The sequence below is a fragment of the Cotesia glomerata genome, unplaced genomic scaffold, assembly GCF_020080835.1.
Source record: "Cotesia glomerata isolate CgM1 unplaced genomic scaffold, MPM_Cglom_v2.3 scaffold_47, whole genome shotgun sequence".
In the NCBI taxonomy this organism is placed as follows: Eukaryota; Metazoa; Arthropoda; class Insecta; order Hymenoptera; family Braconidae; genus Cotesia; species Cotesia glomerata.
The window spans coordinates 1-23,174 of record NW_025404094.1 but is presented as its reverse complement, the minus strand read 5'-3'; the positions used below and the strand labels follow the sequence as shown (position 1 = coordinate 23,174).

The 23,174-nt window shown below is 30.1% G+C and overlaps 5 protein-coding genes across 12 annotated transcripts; 2 read left to right on the top strand and 3 right to left on the bottom strand.

Moving 5' to 3' along the window:
* Nucleotides 1–192: 192 nt before the first annotated feature.
* Nucleotides 193–1,971, bottom strand: LOC123274620 (uncharacterized protein C14orf119). 3 transcript variants are annotated; one of them, XM_044742320.1, is made up of 3 exons: nt 1,610–1,847; nt 1,051–1,507; nt 193–779 (listed from the first exon to the last, which is right to left on the bottom strand). In XM_044742320.1, exon 3 carries the CDS (start codon nt 770–772, stop codon nt 416–418), a length of 357 nt encoding a protein of 118 aa, XP_044598255.1. In that variant the 5' UTR covers nt 773–779; nt 1,051–1,507; nt 1,610–1,847; the 3' UTR covers nt 193–415. The 3 variants fall into 3 exon arrangements, with proteins under 3 accessions (XP_044598255.1, XP_044598256.1, XP_044598257.1); XM_044742321.1 differs by lacking the exon at nt 193–779 and adding an exon at nt 1,857–1,971 and having other exon boundaries at nt 1,342–1,507; nt 1,604–1,787; XM_044742322.1 differs by lacking the exon at nt 193–779 and adding an exon at nt 1,857–1,969 and having other exon boundaries at nt 1,342–1,507; nt 1,610–1,787.
* An 81-nt stretch (nt 1,972–2,052) lies between these two features.
* On the top strand, nt 2,053–3,335 carry LOC123274621 (signal recognition particle 14 kDa protein). The gene is made up of 4 exons (XM_044742323.1): nt 2,053–2,203; nt 2,291–2,363; nt 2,440–2,552; nt 3,049–3,335. The coding sequence occupies exons 1-4, from the start codon at nt 2,180–2,182 to the stop codon at nt 3,163–3,165; spliced, it is 327 nt and encodes a 108-aa protein (XP_044598258.1). The 5' UTR covers nt 2,053–2,179; the 3' UTR covers nt 3,166–3,335.
* A 46-nt stretch (nt 3,336–3,381) lies between these two features.
* LOC123274619 (3'(2'),5'-bisphosphate nucleotidase 1) lies at nt 3,382–5,042 on the bottom strand. Of its 3 annotated transcripts, none has more exons than XM_044742319.1 (5): nt 4,934–5,042; nt 4,648–4,802; nt 4,180–4,570; nt 3,884–4,103; nt 3,382–3,789 (listed from the first exon to the last, which is right to left on the bottom strand). In XM_044742319.1, exons 3-5 carry the CDS (start codon nt 4,535–4,537, stop codon nt 3,450–3,452), a joined length of 918 nt encoding a protein of 305 aa, XP_044598254.1. In that variant the 5' UTR covers nt 4,538–4,570; nt 4,648–4,802; nt 4,934–5,042; the 3' UTR covers nt 3,382–3,449. The 3 variants fall into 3 exon arrangements, with proteins under 3 accessions (XP_044598254.1, XP_044598252.1, XP_044598253.1); XM_044742317.1 differs by having other exon boundaries at nt 4,702–4,802; XM_044742318.1 differs by lacking the exon at nt 4,648–4,802.
* Nucleotides 5,043–5,182: 140 nt separating this feature from the next.
* On the top strand, nt 5,183–9,101 carry LOC123274617. 4 transcript variants are annotated; one of them, XM_044742314.1, is made up of 5 exons: nt 5,183–5,323; nt 5,417–5,497; nt 5,589–5,752; nt 5,906–6,073; nt 6,390–9,101. In XM_044742314.1, exons 3-5 carry the CDS (start codon nt 5,616–5,618, stop codon nt 8,521–8,523), a joined length of 2,439 nt encoding a protein of 812 aa, XP_044598249.1. In that variant the 5' UTR covers nt 5,183–5,323; nt 5,417–5,497; nt 5,589–5,615; the 3' UTR covers nt 8,524–9,101. The 4 variants fall into 4 exon arrangements, with proteins under 4 accessions (XP_044598249.1, XP_044598248.1, XP_044598251.1 ...); XM_044742313.1 differs by having other exon boundaries at nt 5,417–5,752; XM_044742315.1 differs by having other exon boundaries at nt 5,184–5,323; nt 5,417–5,752; nt 5,906–6,034.
* Nucleotides 9,102–13,842: 4,741 nt separating this feature from the next.
* On the bottom strand, nt 13,843–21,732 carry LOC123274615 (cubilin; the record flags this gene model as incomplete). The annotated part of the gene is given in 16 exon segments (XM_044742311.1): nt 13,843–15,133; nt 16,738–16,925; nt 17,015–17,144; nt 17,214–17,396; nt 17,466–17,686; nt 17,764–18,009; nt 18,169–18,357; nt 18,445–18,676; nt 18,863–19,074; nt 19,146–19,353; nt 19,478–19,689; nt 20,260–20,286; nt 20,672–20,849; nt 20,961–21,056; nt 21,359–21,457; nt 21,672–21,732. Coding segments are annotated over 15 exon segments (2,745 nt in total). The 3' UTR covers nt 13,843–14,801.
* Nucleotides 21,733–23,174: the final 1,442 nt, after the last annotated feature.

The following is a 23,174-nucleotide window of genomic DNA, read 5'->3' as shown; positions in this document are numbered from 1 at the left end:
TTTAGATATTGTCATTGTAGGTAAAATGTACTCCATAAAACCATTATGTACTATTATATTGCGTATGCTTTATAATATTATAAAATATATACCCAATTAATTTATTTATTGTTGTTTAAAATAATTCCCTACGTAATTATCATTTAATGGAATATTATCGGTTATAAATATATAAATCTGCCAGTCGATTAATGATGATATGTACATATGGAATGTTTATTATTATAAATCGATGGAATGTATTTTTTTTTTTAATTATAAAGCGACACGACAGCAGACTAGATAGATGTTAAAAAAAACTACATGCGCTAAAATAAAAATATTTAACAAAATTTTCTAAATTAAATCAAAAGAATATCTTCAAAATGATAATATAAAATAATAAATCATGATTTATAAACTTAGAAAAAAAAATCTACGATTCTTCTTCTTCAACGCTGCCAGTTGTCAGTCTTCGTTCATATTTTTCAGCAAATTTAGAATCAATATTCTTAATGGAAGTCAGTAAACTGTCTTTCTCCTGCTGGGACCAATTCTGGCTCCATTCTTGGAAGAGTTTTACACGACATTGAAACAAACTTGGTGGTCTCGTTGGTTCATCTTTATTGCATCCCAAACCTTCGATGCCAGATACAAGTCCATTCACCAAATCAGGAGGTCCACATCGTTCAATAAGTACACTTAAAAAATCTCCACGCTGCATTTCGGACCACTCTTGAAACCACTCCACCATGTATCTCAATTGAGCTTGATTCGATAATGTTGATGACATGTTTCATCTATAAATTCACAAAAAAAAAAAATTACTATATCTCATAATTATTTAAAAAATCATTACTTGAAATATCAACTTTTTTTTTTTCAACTAATTAGTGTAAGTACTCAAGTTGGAAAAAAATAAGTATTTATATAATATCTTAGTATACTTAGAAAAAAATATCCTCTAACCTATGAAGTTAGAGTATGATATAATAAAGGTAATACATAAAAAATCATAAATTCAGATTGATAAGATTAATAATTAAAATATTGATAAGTGAAGAACATTACCAGTTGTTTGAAATACAATTATCGTATCGGAATGATGATGTATAAACACTGACGTTCTGTGGTTTTATTTACAAGGATAACAGCTGTCTTGACATCACAGATGATTGGAGTGTGTGTCGCTACACAGACACAACTACATAAATCGTATCAGTATCAATATAAACAACTGTCTTGATTCTGTATTGACGGACTTATATAGGCATTACATTTATTGCAACAATATTTTGTAAAAAACTTAATTAATGGAGAAGGTAAAAATGAGGAAGAGAAATAGATAAAAGACTATTCTGGTACTCTCAACACTTATAATTTATTTTTTGCAACACAAGTTGTTTGTAACGGTTCGCTTATTAAAACCGGTCTATGAATTACTTGAATTTACATTTTTTAGTGTCTATTGTGTCAGCATCATCTGAATCTTCTTCGTCATCTCCACTGGATAATTCTTGAGATTCACCTATTATAATTTATAACATACTTAGTTATTATCAATAAAAACTTACTACTTGTACATTACAGAAATTAAAAAAATTATTGAACAATAAGTGCGTACATTCACCTTTGCCGGAGTCTTTTTCAACTAAAGTTGTCAAGAAGTCATTGACTTGTCGTTGCATCACTTTCAAGTTTTCGACTAAATTATCTATTTTATGGTAATTTGAAATATTTATTGAATTATTAAATATACACTCATTATTTCTGGTTACTTCAACTTTGATACTTGGTTCCATTTTTTTCTGCAGCAAAAAAAGTCTTAAAACTTCTGCTAATTATTTAATTAATTCAAAAATTATTAAAATATTAACTTGAATTATTTGAAGAAAATAAATAAAATTGAATTTGAATGAAATAGTTTCGTATTTTATTTGTTTTCTTAATTTAGGACCCTCGTGTGTTCTCTCAGAAGAAAAATTCTCCCTTCTGGTTCCATTGATGGTAAAAAGAAAAAGTAAATTTAAAATCGACTACAGGTGGCTGTAGTTAAATATTTCTCATGTTTGTTGTAATTTGCGTTGTCGTCGTTGTCAATTGTAACATAACCTAAAAAATTAAAATTAGTAATCTATAAATTAGCTTAATTTTTGTTGTACATGCTTCTCGACGTAAAGTCGAGGCATATGCTACTGGGATGGTTTTATTAGAAAATGATGTGGTAAAGTATTCGACAAATTAAAAAATAAATAAACTGCTAGTATATATATATGTAATTATTAATTAATTACAATGTTCTTCATTACAGTTTTTGAGTGAACTCACTAGGTTATTTGAAAAGTCACGGCTGTCAGGTTCTGTAGCTGTAACTATCAAAAGATGTAAGGTTTGATTATTTGTTTATGGCTCATTTATGTTTAAGATTTATAAAGGTAATTGATAAATATTTCATTTTAGTCAATGGTCATAACAAACCGGAGCCCAGAGAAGGCAACCCACCTTTACCAAAACCAACAGAGTATCTTTGTTTAGTACGAGCTAAATTACACTCGAAAAAAATTTCTACTGTTGTAAGTTTAATATTTATGATGTACTAATTAGTTTGATATGAAAATTTAATCTACTGATTGCTATAGACAGATCAACTTAAAATTACTTGTAAAAGAATTTATCTAACAATTTTTAATCTTAAGATTTTCTTATTTCAATTTTTTTTTTTACAAAAAACTGTAGAATTTCTGTTTATAATTATTCTAATGATAATTGCTTTACTTTACTTTAGTACCCAATCATTCAAGATAAATTTAATTCGAAACTCGGCTGTAACAGTAAAAATTAAGAAACTTTTTCTCTAAAAATCTTCATAGACATTATAAAGACATAAAGTAAAGTATTATAACTGCTTCTCTTACAGAAAAAAAATTTAAGTATTTTATATTTACATTGATTGTCTTTAACGTAAGATACTTTTTGTTACGACAGAGATAATCATAATAAAAAATAAAACAAGTGTTATAAATAATTTTTCATGAATGAAAAAATTAAAAATTTAAATTTTTATTGCAGATTCATTCCAAGGATGTAAATAAATTCCAGCAAGCGTACTGGAATCTACTAAAAGCTAATATAAATGGACTGAAAAAATTAAAAAAAGTAAAAAGCGCAAAGCCTAAAGCTCATTAATCAAATTAATATTTATTTATATTACTTTTTTTTAAACTGATCAAGAAAATGCAATTTCTATTAATAAATCAATTGATTATGTATCATAATTACTTCGTACATAGATACATGTGTTCAAATTGTGTAATGTCGCATTGAAATCACTAAAATATATATTGTATGTATAATAATTTTTAAATTTCTTTCTAAAAAAAAAACGTTAATTTTTCTTAAAGCTTGATAAAAAATACTTCATTTCAGTTTAATTAATTTCATGTAATATTTCAATGCAATTAAAATTATAATTATAATTCTTGTTTAACTTGATCGGGAATGCGCGATAGATACCACGAATGCTGTTCACCAGGAGCTGTAGCCAATACTCCTTTAGTATTTGGATGTTCAGTTTCAGCGTTGTACGGATAATGATCACCATTGAGATCTGTGAGAGTACCTCCTGCAGCGTTTAACACTGCTTCTGGAGCACAAGTGTCCCATCTTTTACACCCTGAGCTTGCAAATACGTAAGCATTTGCTTTACCTTCTAACAGGAGCATTACTTTGTGACCAGCACCTCCTACTCGAATAATTTCATCAGGTTCCATTGCGTCTAAAGCTGCTTGAACTGTTTTATTTGAATGCGATCTGAAATTTTTTATAAACCACCAACATAAAATATATTAACATGAAAGTTTAAATATTAATAAAAAAAAAATTTTTCTCAAGGTAATATTAATACCGTGTAGTAGTGATTATTCGTTTGCCAGATGGTGGTGGAATCGGCTTAAAACCACCAATACCGGCTTTATCAATACCCCACAAAGTACGTCCTAGTGAAGATTTTTGTACATCTTTATAGTAAGGCTGATGAATTACACCTCCAACAGTTTTTTTCCCAACCGCTACACCAACCAACACTGTCACGTGGTCTACTAATCCTTGAGTGAATTCAGAAGTACCTAAAATAATTATGTTCACTCAATAATTTAAAGATAAGTACTTGGAAACAATTAAATTAAAATTAAAAATAGTTACCATCAAGAGGATCAACCCAAACGCATACGTCTTTTGGAGAAACATTTTCTAGATAATCAGGAAGTTTAACTTTCATCACATCTGGATCTAAATCATTGACGATCCACTCTGGCGGGACTTGACATTGGGATGTTCCTTCTTCTCCAATTATCGTAATATCAGGAAACTGTCTGCTCAGCGATTCTATAATACAACTTTGTGCAGAGCGGTCAGCTTCAGTTTGCAAATCATTTACTCCTTTATCAATAATATTTAAATCCCCTTGCGTGAATATTTCACGAATTATTTTTCCTGCTTGTGTTGCTGCTGTAACTGATGAAGCAACTAAACGAGTTACCAGTGGATGACACTGTGCCATTTTTATAAATCAGCTCTTTAAGAATTTTTATAACTGAAAATACAAACAATAATTAACAAAATATATTGAACAGTATTTTTTATTATTACTATTATGTAGTATATATATACTTGTAAGTAATTAAAGTAAATCAATTGTCTTAACAATTTGAATTTTTTACTTACAATAACGTAAATATCAACTACAGCAGGAAAATAGATATCTTTTAATGTATGATATGAGTGTCAAACATGACAAATTTATGAGTGACAATGACGGACTGTTTCTAAAAAAAAAAGGCGGTAAAAATTTTATCAATATTTTTTTTATATAATTATTATATTTTTTTATTATTTCAGATTGTTAATCGAGGCAATTTTTTTTTTTTTTTAATTAACTAAATTGAATAATTATTACCTGTCTTAACAGATAAGAAATGAAAAATACTTCAATATATAACTCAAAGAGGCGCCATTTTGATTCACATTCTATTCTACAGGATAAAAAACTAAAAAACTGCTGTCAAGTTGTCAGTTATAGTCGTCCCACCAAGAGAGTGAAACTCGGGTTTGTTCGGGATTCTCTCCCTCTACCATATAAAATTTACAGCACGACCATCCCGAACAAACCCGAGGTTAATTCTCTTCCTCGGACGACTATATCTTTGTGCTCTTTAGTTAAACATGAAAATCCGGAGGTTATGTAGTTGAAACTTTTACTTGGATGTTTGTGTAATATTGTAACATCAGTATGATTTTTTTTTATAACAATATAATCCTTTGACACTAGATACTGATGATTTACTTGGTAAGATAACGCCAGAAGTTCATTTTAAAATGATCATTGATGTTTACTGTCAGCAATGTTATTAACTAATTGAGTTATTTGATTGTTCAATAGGTGATTGTTTAAACAGTTATTTACTAAAAAAATGATACGTGACTGGAATTGGTGGAGATAGTTTTCATTATTACTATTCCGGTATGCAGAAAGAGAAAGATGAGTCATATTTATAACCGTATGAATCACTACTTATTTAATAAATGTGATTGTTAAATTGTAACTCTTGTAGGGTTAATTAATTTTTATTAACAACTTGATGATGACGACGACCATGTACGATGACTTCTATGAGCAGAGCGCCTGGTGTTACTGGGTCGTTTCTGTCGCAACATTATTGTCTTTTGTTGGATTTATTGTTGCTTGTATATGCAGTTGCAGACACGGTGAAAACAAGTATGCATTATTTTATCATAAATTTATTGTAATTTATAATTATCATCTATTAAGTAAGCCATAACATTTAGTTAGAATTTGATCCCATTTATAATAAATTGGATACACAAATCAGGATAAAATTATTATTTCAACATAAATATGTAAAAACAGGAGCGAGTTTCTGGGACTACCGGGTATGGTAACAATCACCCATGCTGATAATGACGATTACGATGGCCAGCCAACATTATCGGATATCACACCAGTTGTTACCCAAGACACTGTGGACGGTGGAAAAAGGTGCCAAGCCCATGACCTGGCATGGCAGCATGATCCCTTGTATGCCTGACGATTACCATCAATTAATAACTTTCCCCATGACCCTTTAACAATCTAATTAATACCTAAAATAATTTAATGATTGCTAATCTATACTTAATCATTATAACTATTTTCATCTTTCGTGCTTCCCTACATGGTTTTTGTTTTCTACCAACTAATTTTAAAATAGTGGTCTACTAATTTCTTTATCTTGGAATATGTAACCTCATAAACTGTCGCTGATTCTATTAATTTTTATAAAACTCTCTAGTAAATGGTAGCTTATCCATTGATGAATAAGTTTATTAATTTTTTGAATATTTTTTCTGTCTAGAACGAGTGGAGCAAACAGAAGTCTACCGGATATTCCAAAAGATCGAAACGTGGGTACTGATGAAAATGGAATTAGTTCGAATCCTCAAGATATAATCTACGAAGCCACTGAAATAATGAACGACTCGTCGGAATTGTACGCTACGGTAAGAGATAAAAACTCTAAGCGGGATAATGAGAGAGGAACGCGAACAAGCTCGCAAGAATCTTCCTCGCTACAGGAAGATGACAGTGTGTCACCCTATGCAAGATTAAATACTCTAAATTCGACGCCAGATGAACACCCGTACGCACAAGTACAAAGTGTCCAGAAGTCTGAAGTTAATCGGCAAAATAGTTTTAGAAATCCTAGTCAGATGACGGACAACGTTGCCTGTACGTCGAACAGTCAGCCAACAAACCCAGTGGCACCACCTAGAACACGCAGATCATCGTCACACAATTCGTTGCTCAACACTGAAGTAACGACGTGTGACATTCAGGCGGCAAATGCTATAACTGGAGGCGTACAAGCGAACCAAGATTTGCCTTATATGACTCCACCATTATTGATGCCTTTACCGCGGCCTCCGCAACCTCAACACAATGGACCGCCGCAACATTTTAGCGGAGATTCACAAGATTCTAATAAAGGATACACCAGTATCAGCGTACGTGAACCTCTTGCGAATATAATTGCTCAAACTAAAGCTGCACATCAAAATCGACAAAATTCTCGGCCTGTTCAAGACTCGCATTATGCTACTGTGTCCGATGATTCAGACGAAATGTACGCAGCGATTGATGAACAAGAAAAAATTTATACCAGCGGTAGTGAAACTTATGCGCAAATTCAGCCGATGATCAGCGAACAAAGTCGAGCTGTAGTACACGGAGAGCCGCCTCTGCTTCATCAACCACCTCCGAGGATCATTCCTGAGGAACCAGTAGTATTTTCTGCGCCCCAGCCACCCAGTGTTGATAGTCTTCGGCACGTCGCACATGCACATTCGCGTCAGGCTTCGTCTTCCAGTGCGACGAGTTCGATTGCTAACCCCGGATCTCCAAAACCTGAGAAGCGACAAGCTAATTCTCCGTTACCACCACCCCCACCGCCTTTACCTGCAGGCTCCACTGAAGGAACTACAGACGTGTATGCTCTCATTGACAAACAACACAAGAAACCAGATGATCATCAAGCTCCGCTCAGTCACTCGTGTCTCGTTCCCGGTAAATCTGTCGAAGATATGTATGCTAAAGTGCTGAAGAAGAAACGGGAATCTGAAGAAGAACACTCAGGAGCTAATGTGCAAGTAAATGACGTTCAAATTCCAGGAAAGAAGCTTAATCTTGTAGAGATCAGTCGAGCCTCGTGGTCAAGTCACGATTCAGTAGAAATAAACAAAAGGGAACCAGAGATTAGAGCGTCTGTTCCGCCAGATATTCTTAATCTCGAGTCTAGTATTGAGTTCAGTGTTGTCGCGAGGAAATACGAGTTAGATCGCGTGACTCCTGATCATGTATTCGAGCCCATGAACACAATAACACAGAGGACAATAAATTCTGTAAGCGAACCCAATGATCCTAATTATGAGATGCTCAGGCCTCCGTATTCTCGAGCTGAAGACTCGAAACTTACCTCTCAGCCGTCTACTAGTATGAGAAACGGTATAGACGTTTTATCGTTTTACTCAGTACCTTTTAAGCATCGCCAGGTAAGCAATGCCAGCAGTGAAGATCCAGGCTACGAGAAAGTAAGACTTCGCCGGCGTGTTGATGTCGATGGAGACACTGACTCCGAGCCAAATTATGAAAGCATGCCTCATGATCATGGCGAACCTAATTATGCTTCTGTTTGCCGTCCAGGTGACAGCGACACCGATCCTAATTATGAGTCCGTACATCACAGTGATCCTAATTACGAGAGTGTTAGGTACATGAGTGTTACTAAAAATTCAATCGCCGATCCACCCTACGAACAAGTTAATTCGTATTCGGAGACACGATTAAATGTTGACGGATACGAAAAAGTCAAATGTAAACAAAATGATGATCCTAATTATGAAAAAATTCACAATACATTATCCAGAGAAAAAGATCATTTTAATAACACAGACAATGCTGATCCTGATGACGATCAGTATGTTCAAGTTTGAATTATTTATATTTATCAATTAAGTGGATCATCATTAATGTAGTGACGACGTCTTATAGTACAAGAAAATTAATTTTAAAATTAATAATTTTTTACATTTATATAATATATATTAAAAATATATCTATATATATATATATTAGAGATATTACGAGTTGATAAATCAAAGATTTATCATTTAGTCGTACAAATAACAGAATGAAATTTTTTACGTCTTTGCCATTAATATTTATATTATTAATTAAACTAATAATTATTATTTCTGATAAGTTTTAGTATGCAATCATTTTTATAACAAAACGCCGTAAATAATTGAAATACTAATGAAAATAAATAAAAAATAGTAATGACGTATTTTAACTCAGATAAGACTGATAAAGACTTGAAGTGATAAATCATCAAGTGCACGATCAAGTTATGAACACAACGAACAGATTAATATCAATTTGAACTAAATCAATCGCTAACAGGTAGATTTGATTTTATAAAAAAATTTGGTTATAATTTATAGGAAAAAAAAATTTTTTTCTAAAAATTGAACGTTTCGATTGTAGTTGAAAAAAATATCGAAAAGTTTTTTTAGCGTGAAAAATCTTGTAAATAATATATAATATATATATATTTATATTCTTTTATTAAAGATTAATGTCTAATTGCTTGTGCAGTATAATTTAATTGTTATTAATAATTGATTATTATTTATTTATTTTAACACATTCCATTTTAACATTTGGTATATCGAATTTTATTAATTGAAACTTTAAGGATTTTTTATATAAATTTTTTTTTAATGAAAAAAAAATAAAATAGAAAAAAAGAAATTTATTTTTTTTAATTTGAATAAATGCTCATCGAAATAACCATATACATTTCTGTATGTAAGGCCATATGAATGTCCCAGTGCAATTCTCTAAAGAAAAGAAAAAAAAAAAATCAAGAGTTTTAAAAAAAATTATTTTAGTTAATTGATAAACAATTAATATTTACGTATAATATAATGAGATGAAATTTTTTAAATAAATTCATTTTTTTACGTATAATAATATTGTCAATTTCACTTATATATCATTGAAATAAAATAATTATTTTAAATTAAGTAAGTGAATCTTTTATTTTAAAATGAAAGTAAAATTGATATTTTAAAAAATGTATACTTACATTATTTAAGAGTATTATAATTCTATAATCTATGAAAGTAGAATTCAATAAAAAATAGGAGGCTAAAATAAATTTTTATTCAAAAAACGATCAATGGTAATTATCATTGATATCAACGAGCGTTTTTGGTTGAATTGTTCTACTGGCTAATTAAAAAAATCTGTGAATTATTTTTCTTTTTCATTATTTTCTGTTTCTTTTTCTCTTTCAAGAAGAGTACATATATAAACGTCATTTACTTTTCATATAATTATTTATTTTAATTTGTAAAATATAAGATTACGTATTACTTGGAATGAAAATTGAATAGTTTTTTTTATACTGTTTTTTAAAATTAATGTTATACGCATTATTTGTTGATGTTTCTTCTTGACTCGCTGGTACATAACAATGACGTTTTTACTCAAATGTACAACGATATATTCGAATATGTATACCTATATGGATACATATACATCTGCTTCAGTATATTTTAATATTTGGAGACAATTTATTCTTTATTTTTTCTTAATTTGACCGTCGTATTTCTATAAGGCGCGGTGTGATAAGTATTGATTGGCATACTTGGGAATGAAAGGGTGGGAGTGTATAATTATTCACTTTTTTAGCTAAAATTATGTTTTCATTACATACGATCTCAATTTTGACAATTTTTTATTATCTACTATACTTTATTGATTACTTTAATTAATTATATGTATTTCTTTTGTAATAATTTATTTTTTAGTCTTGCATTATTAATTCTCCACTCGAGCACGACAAACGAATTTTATTCGTGATATAATTAACTACAGACAAATAAATTTAAAATGATCGATCAATATTTATACCGCGAGGTTTGCTTTGTCAACATTTAATTATTTATTTTCTTAATAAATTTAAATCGATTTTATTTATTTATTTTTTTATTCAATCAATTTATTGTCCCGCGTTTTAATAAAACCTGTAATATCAATTTTACAATTGTTTATTGAAAAAGAAGTGATTTTAAAAGTGGTCCTTGTATTCACTTCTTTATTTATTTATTCTATAAATAATATAATTACAATTGTTTATTTAAGTATAATAAATGTTTATCCTTTTCACTAATTATTTTTATTTAATTTTATAAAATAGCGATGAATTGTAATTTTGCATATTTATTCAATTAATTATCGTCCAATAATTAATATTCATTCATCATTTTATTTTTATTTTTATTCATTACTTTTTTCATATATTTATACTTCATGGTCAAAATTATTAAATTGGGAAGCACAAAATGTTATTAATAATGAGCTTCGCGACAACAATTCGCGATACTATTTTAATTATCGAGCGACGATTCACTTCTTCCATACTTATCTTATTCAATACTTATCTCACGGACTACAATATTTATATAATTAAATAATTTATTTCCTATCATACATACGCACACTCTTATACTTACAATGGCAAATTATTCATATTTGATATCAATGATTTATTATTAATAAAATTTTTTTTCCATTAACCCTGTCACTTCATTAAACATAATTGGTATTTAAAAAATCTTCGCTGAATATGACTGAGCAGTTTAAAAAAATCTTCATTTTAAATAAATGCAAAAATGTAATGGGCTATTAAGCTCTATACACATTTACCGTTTTTTTTTTCTTTTATTATTGCATCAACAAATTTACAAACGATCATACGTTTTCATAAATCTAGTAATAAAATAATAGATATTCATTCATACATATTGAAAAAAAAAAAATTTATGGCTCGTGAGCAATTACGAATTTTATTTTATATTTTTCTTTCAATTTAAGTTTTTACTCAGATACAATCAACTTAATAAATAAATTGCTTTTACAATTTTTTATCGATAAAAAAATCAATTTACATATTTTTAATTGATGAGTTAATTTATTACTTTAACAATAACAAATGTTTTTTATTCGTTGCAAAAATAAAAATAAATTTTAAGTTTTAAAAACAATAAATTTATTATTACAAAATCTATTACAATTTGATTTACTGTGTATTTCCAATTAATCAATTGATTTTAAAAATTTTCATTTGATTCAATCTTGCACATGAAATTTTTTTTTATTTGTTTTACCGTAATTGTAGATAGAAACTGTAATTTTAACTACTGTTAATATAATTTATAATAATCATAGAATGTCAGACACCAACAAATAATCTAATATATAAATTATAAAAATTAGTAGTGGACACTTGTCATACAACAGTAATTATTATAATAATGTTCACTATACAAGTAAAACCCGCATGAATACATAAAACTGTGTACAATGATGTTAATGAAACTGGTTATTAATTTATTTTATTGGGTATGATTATCACATTATTTTTTTTCTTCCATTCATACAGCAAAAAAGTAATTGAACACAGTCGTTCGATATCAATAAGTCTTACTTGACGTACTGCTTGCAGCTATTTTATTTATATACGTAGTTTTTTTTTATTCAATAATATTTTATTTCGTTTTATTTACCATTATTATTATTTATATATTTCATTTTATTATCAATTATTTAGCTTTTTTTTTTTTATTTTTTTGGTTTAGTTACACTATAAAATGTGAAAATTTGCACTTAAGAAAAATGTTCAATGCGCAATGAGCAACGGTTTTCAGCTTTTCTTTATCAATAACGTTCATTATCGTTAGTAGTTTATTACAATTTTTGTTATTTATTCATTGTATATTTTATTATTCGTTTAATTTATTACTCTGTCCATTTTCAAAGAATCCTTCAATCAAAAGTTATCCAGTAATTCAATAATCCATGTGTTTATTAATAATATTTCATTATATTATAAATTTATTACACTTATAACGACTATTTTATATTTATCAAATACCGCTCAAAACTATTTTGCGCGATACGTATTTATATGAATAATGTTTTATTTCTGGTTATTTTTTTTTGTTTTTTAATTTTTTTTTTCCTTCCTATTCAGTGCATAAATGTATGGTACGATTTTATTAATTTATTTATTTATAGTTTAGAATATACTTTGGTATAGCTCCAATGGCAGCGATTAATGTGAAATATACATATATACTTGGGTATTATTACAGCAATATTACCTTTATCAATTTATATATATATATATATATATATATATATATATATATATATATATATATATATATATATATATATATATATATATATATGTATATACATATATATATTTATGAGTAATGTTTTATTATTATATAATAGTAATTATTATATCATAATAATATATATACTGCATTCTCTGTCTTTAGAATTTTTTCAAAGAGTATCCATCAATTTTCTACAACTTTACATTCTCTTTACAATTTTTATTTCTTTCGATAACTCAAAAAATTTAATTTTAAAAATTCTGAGCACGATAACTTTTATATAAAACAATATGAGTTGTTGTTACTCAAAATTACTCGATACAATGAAAAAGCGTTTGATAAATGCCGGTGCCTGGTATCAGGAACAAAACCATTTTATTTTATTTTACTGTACAAAATTTAGATGTGCGTAATTCGTACGATACTATTCATTTTATTAGACTATTCGTATCGCTTTTTAGTTATTAAATAATTTTAAATTTATTCCGTAGCATTGATTCATTTCAATTTATCATCGAGCCATATAAATAATACCAAAACTAATAAATCATCATAATCTTGATAATAAATATATAAATTATAAATAACTGTCCGAACCCTAAGAGTGGATCCTCATTATCTATAAAAATTTTGGCAGACTAATTAAATTTAAATATTCTCTTTTCTTATCGTTTATAACTTAGTTTTTTTTTTTTTTTTTTTTTTTCTATAAATTATTATATCAATAAAAGCGTTTTCGCTTACCGATACGTTACTCTTTTCATCAAATAGTATACAATTACAATCATTATTATTTAGTGACAAGACAAATATTTATTTTAGACCCTTAACGTTAGACCAACACGACTTATTACTATACTCCAATTTCATAAAATGCCTGTTCGATCGCTCATTATTTATAATATTTTTTTACAATAGCTCTTGGTTAACGCCACCGTATAATTTATTTATAATAACAATCGGCGGCCATTCGCCAGATTTTACATCTTCGATCTATCTAAAAGAATACCCACTCCGTATTACGATGCCTTGAAACAACAGTATTTTTTTTTATTATTATTATTATTTTACCGTTCAATGTAAAATATACAGCGTATTTAATTGCAGTAAAATGTATAAAAGGATTAAAAGAACGCGTTTTTTCAAATAATTAGCAGGTACCAGCCTACGTACATCTGTTGTTTCATTTAAAATCTCGACTAATTGTTCAATGTGGGCATTTGTCCAATTACTAGTAATCAATATAATCAAACATACTTTCACCTCACACTTTTCTTCTTAAAACAATACATAATGATTATAGTAATAATTCATACAAATATAAAATGAAAATTAATATATTAATCTTAAGACTATCAAACATATCAATACATCAAATGGACAATGATGCACATACAAACATTATTGATAAAAAAATGATGGATTTCTAAATCATAATCATAACCCTGGTGTCCATGTATAATTAATCATTACTATATATACCCACGTAATCTGAACAAACATTTTTACATTATTTATTCATTTATTTATTTATCCTGATTGACGTGTAATTCAAACGCTGTAACGAAGATGATGGTATTCCTTTGATATGATGACAATAATAATTGATCGATATTATTGTAATATAAATGGCCATTGATGGCGCTGGATAATGAGCTGCCGAAATAATCGATTCGAGCAACGATGATAACAACAACATTAACAACAACAATTTTTTTATTACACTTTAGGCGCGGTTGTACAGTCTGCGTTTCATAAACACGTGCAATTAACACACGCTTTGGTAGTGGTCGACATTCATGACGACACTCGGAGTTGTAAGTATTATTATCATTATTGTTATAATAATAATAATAATAATAATAATAATAATAATAATAATAATAATAATAATAATAATAATGATAATGATAATGATGATAATTATTATTATTTTCATTATAAATGCAATTATAATAATAATAACAATAATAACAATGACAGTGACACCAAATTGTAACAGTAGTGCACGATGGTCACGGAGTTTCGGGACTACTCGCATCATCGCCACATACATGCTCAATTTCACTCTCACTTGGTGGACTAGGCTGCTCCATATGATACTGGTTGTTGTAAGTATCCGGATGGCTATGACTATGAGTACTTGGTGTTCGATGGAAGACGGTGTGATGATGATAGCAGTAACGCATGTCCTCGATACGCTGCTGAAAGTCATCGATGTTTACTTCTTCAGTGCGTCGCTTCATTTTACGATGACAGAGAAGACACAGTGCAAGGGCTACTAGCACAGCAGCCGCAGCACTTCCTGCAGGTATTGCGTAACTTACTGGAGGCACTGATATTGCACCTGAAAATTTTATTTTTTTATATTAATTTAATGTTGGGAATTATTAATTATAATCATTACAAATTGATTATTTATCTTTTTTAATGATTCGCGAAATAGTCAGTGACAAAATAATTTTAACAATTAATTATTTTCGAATAATTAAAAAAAAAAGAATATAGTGCAAAAATATTTTATCAGTGAAAGCAATAGTGGAAATTGAAAAATTGAAACATTTAGATTTTGATCATGCATAATATTTTAATAAGTCAAAAATAAGCAAAATCAATTCCACATTCATTTAATATTCATCATGCACTTAAGGTGTGTGTTAATTAAGTATTGATTATTTCAATGTATATTTAATATATTACCTATAGATATTGTCTCGTCTGGATAAATTTATAATTACATTTGATTCAATGTAGTTATTTTTTTTTTTTTCAGATTTTTTTATAATCAATTGAATTTTGTTTTAGCGAACGTCCTCGAGATGATGCATAATTATTTGTATTTACTGGTGAATTGTGTGAGTAGACTCACGTGATAAGGGAGTTCATGCTATGCTGGAACGTTGGAAGCCACGGCAAGGCCTCAGTTGGTCACGAACACAAAGCACAGAGATAGAAGAAGCATGTCAGAGACTCCAGACAATGCTAGTGCCAGTGGGGCTGATGCTGTACCTGTGAGACACCATACAACCGTTCACCCATCATCGTTCGCCCCACAGATATAAATACAGAGTGAGTGAGTGAGTTAGTGAGAGAAAGAGAGTTATTTCCAAATTAAAATTCATTCATCGCCCTATCTTCTATTCTATTTGCTTTTATCAAGTACTAGATTATTAGATTCGATTCTTACTTCTCATTTCATCTTACAGTCGGTCGCGAGAATTCAATCAACTCATCTATTTCCCGATTCATTTATTCGAGTATGTTAAATATGACCATCTTTTTTGTTCATTTTTCATTTCTCCTGGTAATACATGCTTTGTGCAGTATTTTATTACCATAATACATATTAATATGAGTATTGTCATTGCTATATCATCGAATAAAAAATTCAAATAGAAAATAGAAAAGAGAAATATTTTAGAGGAAGTGTTCAGTTCATTCACATTTAGATATTTATATAAAATATATAGCATTTAATATGTGTACTGTACGAATCATGTATTCCAGACATGGCATGCGGTTATTAAGATTAAATATGTGATCATACACGCTTAGATATATAGGTATATAAGGCAGGTAGAAAAAAAATATAGTCAACCGAGACTGCTTCTGTGATTACTCTATACCCATTTACGTACATAGTTGACAAGTAAAAGACGTGAGTAGATAAAAAGTAAAGATATAATAAAAAAAAGGGTAGAAAAAAATTTTGGATTTATGCCAGATAGAGCCAAGATAGTGATAGTTATGATGGGATAGTTCAGTGAGCAATAAAAATTCATAGGGCGATAGTAAAGTTAATTAAGAGATACATATATAAATATATATTTTAGCATTAACACTAATGGTAATGTTTACATCAATGTTACGCTGGATTATATATATGTATATATGTATTTATCGGTAATAGATCACGGTTTTAAAGCTGATCTCACGGTTATCATGACTCACAGTTCTCCTCGTCGCTTGTATCATTTGGACCGCAGTTGTCTACATTATTACAACGTAATGTTTCTGCAATGCAGTAGTTGTTTCCACTACAGTGAAATTCATTCGGCTCGCACTCGTTCGCTTTATACACTTCTGTCCATACGGCGCGAAAACCTTTTTGGCCTACTGATTTGTCCGATGATATAAAGCTGTAATGAGAAATTTATTTTTAATTATTGTGATATTATATAATAAATTGAAATTTCTTAATATTCAATTAATAATGTAGTTCAGGTACCTGAGTCGCATATTATGATCTTGAGATAAATAATCGTTTGGACCGTCTGACGTTTTTACACCACACAATTCAATTGGAGTTGCCATCGGCGATAACCACAATCGTAAAACAGCCGCGGGACATCCTCTGACTGTAATTTTAATTTTATTTTATTGCATAAATTTTATTTTAAATTTGGAAAATTTGAGGTAAAACTTACCCGATTGTTCACCCTCTACGGAAAAATCTTCGAAATAGATTAATATCTGATGATCCGGACGTACAGATATAAACCAATTGCAAGTTTTACTTGCGAAATTTCGGAGAGGACTGTCGTAATTCTCTGGATGATTTGGTGTCATTATTACACCGTATTCGAGACTACTTATATTGGAGCCACAATCTGAATAAAAAATATTAATTTTAATAAAAAAAAAAAAAAATTATTAATAATAATCAAAGTAAAACTTACCGCCGAAAATAGACTTGGCGACTTCAAACATATAACGAGCTTTGAAGCCACTGTAAACTAATTCTGCATCTGAGTGAAGAATAACTTTGACTCCAAGCGCACCGAGATTCGATTCTACTGGACCTGGTGCAGAAGTTCCACAGTATCTTCCAATTAATTTTTCCGTATTGTCACGATACATGTTGTAAATTTCTAACCAATCATTCTGACAGATCTCTTCTCTGTTAATTATAAAAATAAAATATAATACAAAACATATAATATAAAATATAATAATATTAATAAAATAATAATTAACCCATAGAATCCAGTAGTCGAATTTGATGGCTGAGATCTAACTTTAAAGTGATCAAAAACAAGGGTAACTTGTTCGTTTGGAGTTGCCAAGAAGAGATAAGTACAATTGATATCGCTCGGATAATTGCTTGGATAACGTGGTGAATTGAATTCACCTTTCTTCCGTGAGGAACTGCGATAAGTGAATGTGCAACTGCCGTCCGGTGCAGCCGTACCGGGTATTTTGTATTCTGTTTCGAAGCTGTATCTATTGACAATTCAATTAAGAACCCATTCAATTGCTTGTAGTACATTAAAAGCAGCCAATATACGATATATACATTGATATGGTAATGTATTTTCTATTCCATTGATTATAACGATCAATAGAAAGAGAACAGAGAACAGAGTGAAAATTACATCTCACCTTGCTTTGAAACCCCGGCCTTGTTTAAGTTCACCGCTGCTGAATACCATGACCAGTCGTGGCCCGTCACTAACTACTTGGCTCGGATTTGTTTCATTACCACACAACTCGTAATCAAATTTGTCATACGAATCAGTAGCTTCTTGGCCTTTTAGGTAGATTTTAAGGTAACCGTCAGTGCAGGCTGAGCTAAAGTAATTTAATGAAATTTAAAACAAATAAATAAAATATTGATAGCTTCATTAACAAAAATTAATAATAAATAAAGTAACTTACTCTCCTTTTGCTTCACCCTTGCTAATATCAAACGTTAAAAATTCAAGTTTCACACGTTCCAAATGCTGTGCATCTTGCATACCATATACAAAATAACGACACACAACTTTCGGAATGTAAGGAAACGGATAATTAGGACTCACGACAGAGCCATTAGATTCTCTGGTGCTTAAAATTTTTTGGTCACACTCGGATCCTCGTATATGCATACCTCCGGATTTGTTTATGAAATCTGAAAGTATAATAATAATAATAATAATAATAATAATAATAAACACATTATAAAACATACTCAATTAATTATTTACGAATCGTGATGTATAATATTGGAAAATAAGCAATTATAAATGAGGTCAGGTCAGGTCAGCTAGTATAATTACTATTCATAATTTTAGTTTATATAAATATTGTATCGTACCTAATTTAACGAAGCCTTCAGAAAATTCAAATATTCCTTTAAAGCCACGATTTTGTGTGTTCGCAGTGCGCTGAAGTGTTGAAAAGAGTACAGTTAAATTTGACTGCGAAGAATATAGCACCAAATTACGTTGTTGACCGCAGTAAGTCCCTATCACGGGAGCTGACTTTAAGTCAAGTCCATCGTACACCTTTACATAGTCGAATGGGCAGCTAGTTTGAAAAAAAAATATTAATTAGGAATTATTTAAAGTTTCAAAGATAAAATTTATAAAATATCTTACTGAGGACCCCCGTAGAAGAGATCAAAATCCCGAAACTCGAGTCTAATCCTCTGGCCACTGTTACCGATGAATTGATACCTACATGTAAGATTCTTCGGATAAGTACCAGGATATGTGGGCGAAAGGATGGATCCAGTACGCTTAATCGTTGTATTTACGACGAAAGAACACGGTGTGCCTAGCACTGGTGTTCCGATTTCATACTCAGCTGTCAAATAATTAATTTTATATATAATGCTTATACATATAGAGTTGAATATCTTGTTGAAAGTCAAGCATCATGCTAATATCGCATCATGTAGTGATATGGAAATAAGTTTGTTATAACTTACAGGCATTGATGAAGGCATAACGACCGCTAAATAGAGTTGGTAGGGTGATATTCTTGTCAGTATAGAAACTAAGTGCAATCCCTCGGTAGAGAGATACTCGACGTCTCGGTGGTATAGGACCGCAGTATCGACCACCGAAGGGTGTCTCTATCAGCTTGGTCGTGTTATCAGATCGTATCTGCGTGTATACATCCATATACTCGTGTACACATCTGAAAATATCATGGTTTAGTTAGCCATTTATAAACATGTTTTATATTTTCATGGTTTAAAACATTACAGATATAAAAATATATAGATGAGCGTAGATACTTTTTAAGAATGTGAAATTCAAGTATGTGTTAAAAATGTAGTTTCATATTTTAAAAAAAAAAAAGACAAAAATGAGCACACTACTACATTGATATTAAACAAATTCAAACGGTTTTACAATTGTACATTCAATGTCTGCTACGTATAATATTAAGTAACGTCAAGTCTTCCAATTTAGGTTTTATTCATGAATATTAAACTTTCCATTTTGCCTTTTCGTATTTGTATTTTTTTGTTCAGTGTTTCTTAACATCTTTGTGGCTGGTATCTCTTGGGGATGTCGTGTAGTTGGATTAGAGAGTGTGTTAAGAGTATATATGTAATAAAGTTAAGAAAAGTTGATAAGATTGTACGGGTTGTGTATAATTTACTGATGTAGAAGAGATGAAGCCATGAGATGGAATGAATTATTTTGATGATAATGATAATGATGACTATGCAACGCTGGAATGAAGAATTCAAATGTTTACCCAGGCAATTCCCCAACGGCAGATCCACTGAAGTAATTCCAAGCAGCAAACACAAATTACATATCACATTAACGACAATTATACAAAAACACCATAAATTTCACATCTATAACACAAATTTCCATTGTTATATTTTTATTTCACCAGACAAATTTATTCAGAATTTTAATTTAATTAATTTTATGGCTGTTAATTCAAATAAAGTAAAAAAAAGAGTAAAGAAATGTAATTGAATTGTAAAACAAAATAACTAAAGCTTTTAAATAAAAACAAATAGAAATATAAATGGAAATGGAATATTTTTTTTCAAATTAAAAAAAAAACACAAACTCGCTCTTCAAATGAAATTCCAAACAGATGTGAAATTGCTATTTTATTCAAACCCATATTATTAATTTATTTGTCAACTGACTCTGGTGGTGTGCCGCGGAGACCAAATGTCGTGAAGACGACCTCGGCGCGCTGATAAGGTCCCGCTAAAAATGTGTAAACACACTGTTGCGATTCAAGTTTTGGATTTATCAAATACGGAGCGTGGAAAGTCCCATTTTCCGGGCTGCCTGGGACGCTGACAAATGTTTGGTCGCATCCTGGTTATAAAATAAAAACATAGTTGATCATAATTACAAGTAATATTAATGTATAAGTAATCAATAATTTCAATAATAAAATTATTGTAAAATCATTTCAGGGTGACATACTTGATGTTTTGGCAGTGGCAAAAGGTCCCGGTGGTGGTGGAGATAGGGATGGTACGTAGTCTTGCTGTGGCTGTGGCACATCAATTACCTCGCGAGCTGTATCCCCATCAAGAGGTTTCAAGTCGATGTCGAAATCAGTTCACAGTTCACAGTTCATAGTCGTATCGATAATTGTTGTGTATAATTAAGTAGAAGACACCAGTACAGGAAGATTCGTCCACCGCCACCGGGAACACACCACACACCATATTTATAATTTACATTATATTTTAATTATTAATAACAATGAAAAAAGTAAAGAAGAAAGAATAAGACGTCATAGAATAAAGATTAACAGCTTCATGAGGATTCTGTTAAATCTTTCAATTCTTTTTCTTTACGTGATAATTTTTACTGACCTGTGATAGCGTGTGGACCAAGTAGCAGGAGGAAGATGATGGCAGGCGAAACGAAACTATTCCCAGAGGCATGCCACAGTACCGAAGCCATACTGTGTCCTAAAATAATGATCTTTTATTATTAATAATGCAATTTAATTTAATACATTTAATGCAGTTTGGTTAACATGCACTTTTGTAACTGGTATATATTTTATGCAAGTATGACCTTATAACGCTAACAAGCTTTTCTTAACCTGCTTTGACATTGTCATTTTATGCGTTTTTTTTTTTTTTCCACCTTTAATCTTTAATCCAAAACCTTTAATCTTACCATATCGTCAGTGTCTATTCCAGGACCAGGAGCCACGAGGAAACTTGATCCAAGAGATCATCTGGAATACATGAATGCGATTATCAGTGATTTTAATTTATTCCTTAGCCTAGACTCGGTGCCTAGACGAGATGGAAATTATTCACTGAGCCGGAGTACCCTTGGCCTTTTTTTCTATTGCAGTTTTCATTTTTGTCTAATTAAAAAAAAAAAAAAAAAAAAAAAAATTCAAAGCTGCAATAGAACGTGTCAAAGGGCCGTCCAAAGAAAATTAGAGTATATAAAATGGTTTAAAGTATGCACCAGCTAAAAGAAGAAATTCCTTTTGAGAAACTAAACATTAGACCGAGCAGATCCTAGGTCGGGGTGAATTATAGAGTACCAAAATTCACCACGCCCTCCAACAGTTTGCTCATATATATATATAAAACTAGTTACTAGTTATGTATACATAGACTTATTGTACATAGACACTAGATATATGTATAGTGGGTATTCCACCTCTTGTTATCTTATCGTCAAGTACAAACAAAGGAAATTGCTTTGAAAATATTAGCAACTTGATGATAAATTATTCATAAATTTTGTCAAGGATTATCTGGCAAATAAAATTCATCTTTAATGCCTTAGATAGTTTGTTATCAGATCAGTATTTACTTGATAATAAAAGACTGAATGTAGAAGACTAAAAGGAGAGATTTTAAAAACATTTTTTTGCCTCGGATATAATTTGCACGGTAAATTTACTTTTACAGCGTTATAAAACACAGAGAGAGAGAGAGAGAGAGAATAATATAAGGGTAATAAAGTAAATTATAAATAAAAAAACCAGTTAAAGTTAAGTTAAATAGATTGGATATAATAATTTCGCCACGCCCTGATTCCCAATATCATATCGTTCGATGAAACAAAATATATATGAGATAACATTAAAGCTATCGACGACTGGACATTGATAACATTACTTCATCTTAAAATATATTGCCGACGTTAAATCTTTTTCATTATATCTGCTGGTGGTAGGTCTCTGAGGTATTATTTTTTCAGCGTCAGCAAAAGGTCTGTGATAGTTAGTTATAATTAAAGAAAAATCTGAAAGAATGAAATAAATCTCTTTTAAAAATAACCGAGTAAAGAGTTTTGATCGGATGAAAACATGGCCGTTCCCATGGGAAACTGGGATAGCAAAATACATTGTACAATCCATCAGTAGGCCAATCTTCTTGGAATAGATAAACAGAAATTTAAAGAGGCTTAAAATAAGTAAACTCTGTTTTATACTTTTCGGGTGTTGCTGACGTTGAGAGTATCAATAAACCGTAGAAAGAGATAGAAGAAATAATAGATGTCTTTGTGTGTGTCTATCTCAATTCTCTTGTTGTATGTGTACAAGGATCTGCAAAGGGCGGGGTGATAGGATACGAACCGCGCCCATGCGCTTGGCAAGGATGCCTTCGGATATTGGTCAATAATTAAACATTTTTCCGAAACTTTTTCCCTAAG

Bases quoted from the DNA above. Each gene is read 5' to 3' on its own strand.
- LOC123274620 (XM_044742320.1), bottom strand. From the start codon at position 772: ATGTCATCAACATTATCGAATCAAGCTCAATTGAGATACATGGTGGAG.
- LOC123274621 (XM_044742323.1), top strand. From the start codon at position 2,180: ATGGTTTTATTAGAAAATGATGTG. The intron at 2,204-2,290 runs GTAAAGTATTCG...TCTTCATTACAG, and splicing joins TTTTATTAGAAAATGATGTG to TTTTTGAGTGAACTCACTAG. The intron at 2,553-3,048 runs GTAAGTTTAATA...TTTTTATTGCAG, and splicing joins CGAAAAAAATTTCTACTGTT to ATTCATTCCAAGGATGTAAA.
- LOC123274619 (XM_044742319.1), bottom strand. From the start codon at position 4,537: ATGGCACAGTGTCATCCACTGGTAACTCGTTTAGTTGCTTCATCAGTT. The intron at 4,104-4,179 runs GTAACTATTTTT...TAATTATTTTAG, and splicing joins TTGGGTTGATCCTCTTGATG to GTACTTCTGAATTCACTCAA. The intron at 3,790-3,883 runs GTATTAATATTA...AAAAAATTTCAG, and splicing joins CGAATAATCACTACTACACG to ATCGCATTCAAATAAAACAG.
- LOC123274617 (XM_044742314.1), top strand. From the start codon at position 5,616: ATGATGACGACGACCATGTACGATGACTTCTATGAGCAGAGCGCCTGG. The intron at 5,753-5,905 runs GTATGCATTATT...ATGTAAAAACAG, and splicing joins TGCAGACACGGTGAAAACAA to GAGCGAGTTTCTGGGACTAC. The intron at 6,074-6,389 runs GTATGCCTGACG...TTTTCTGTCTAG, and splicing joins GCATGGCAGCATGATCCCTT to AACGAGTGGAGCAAACAGAA.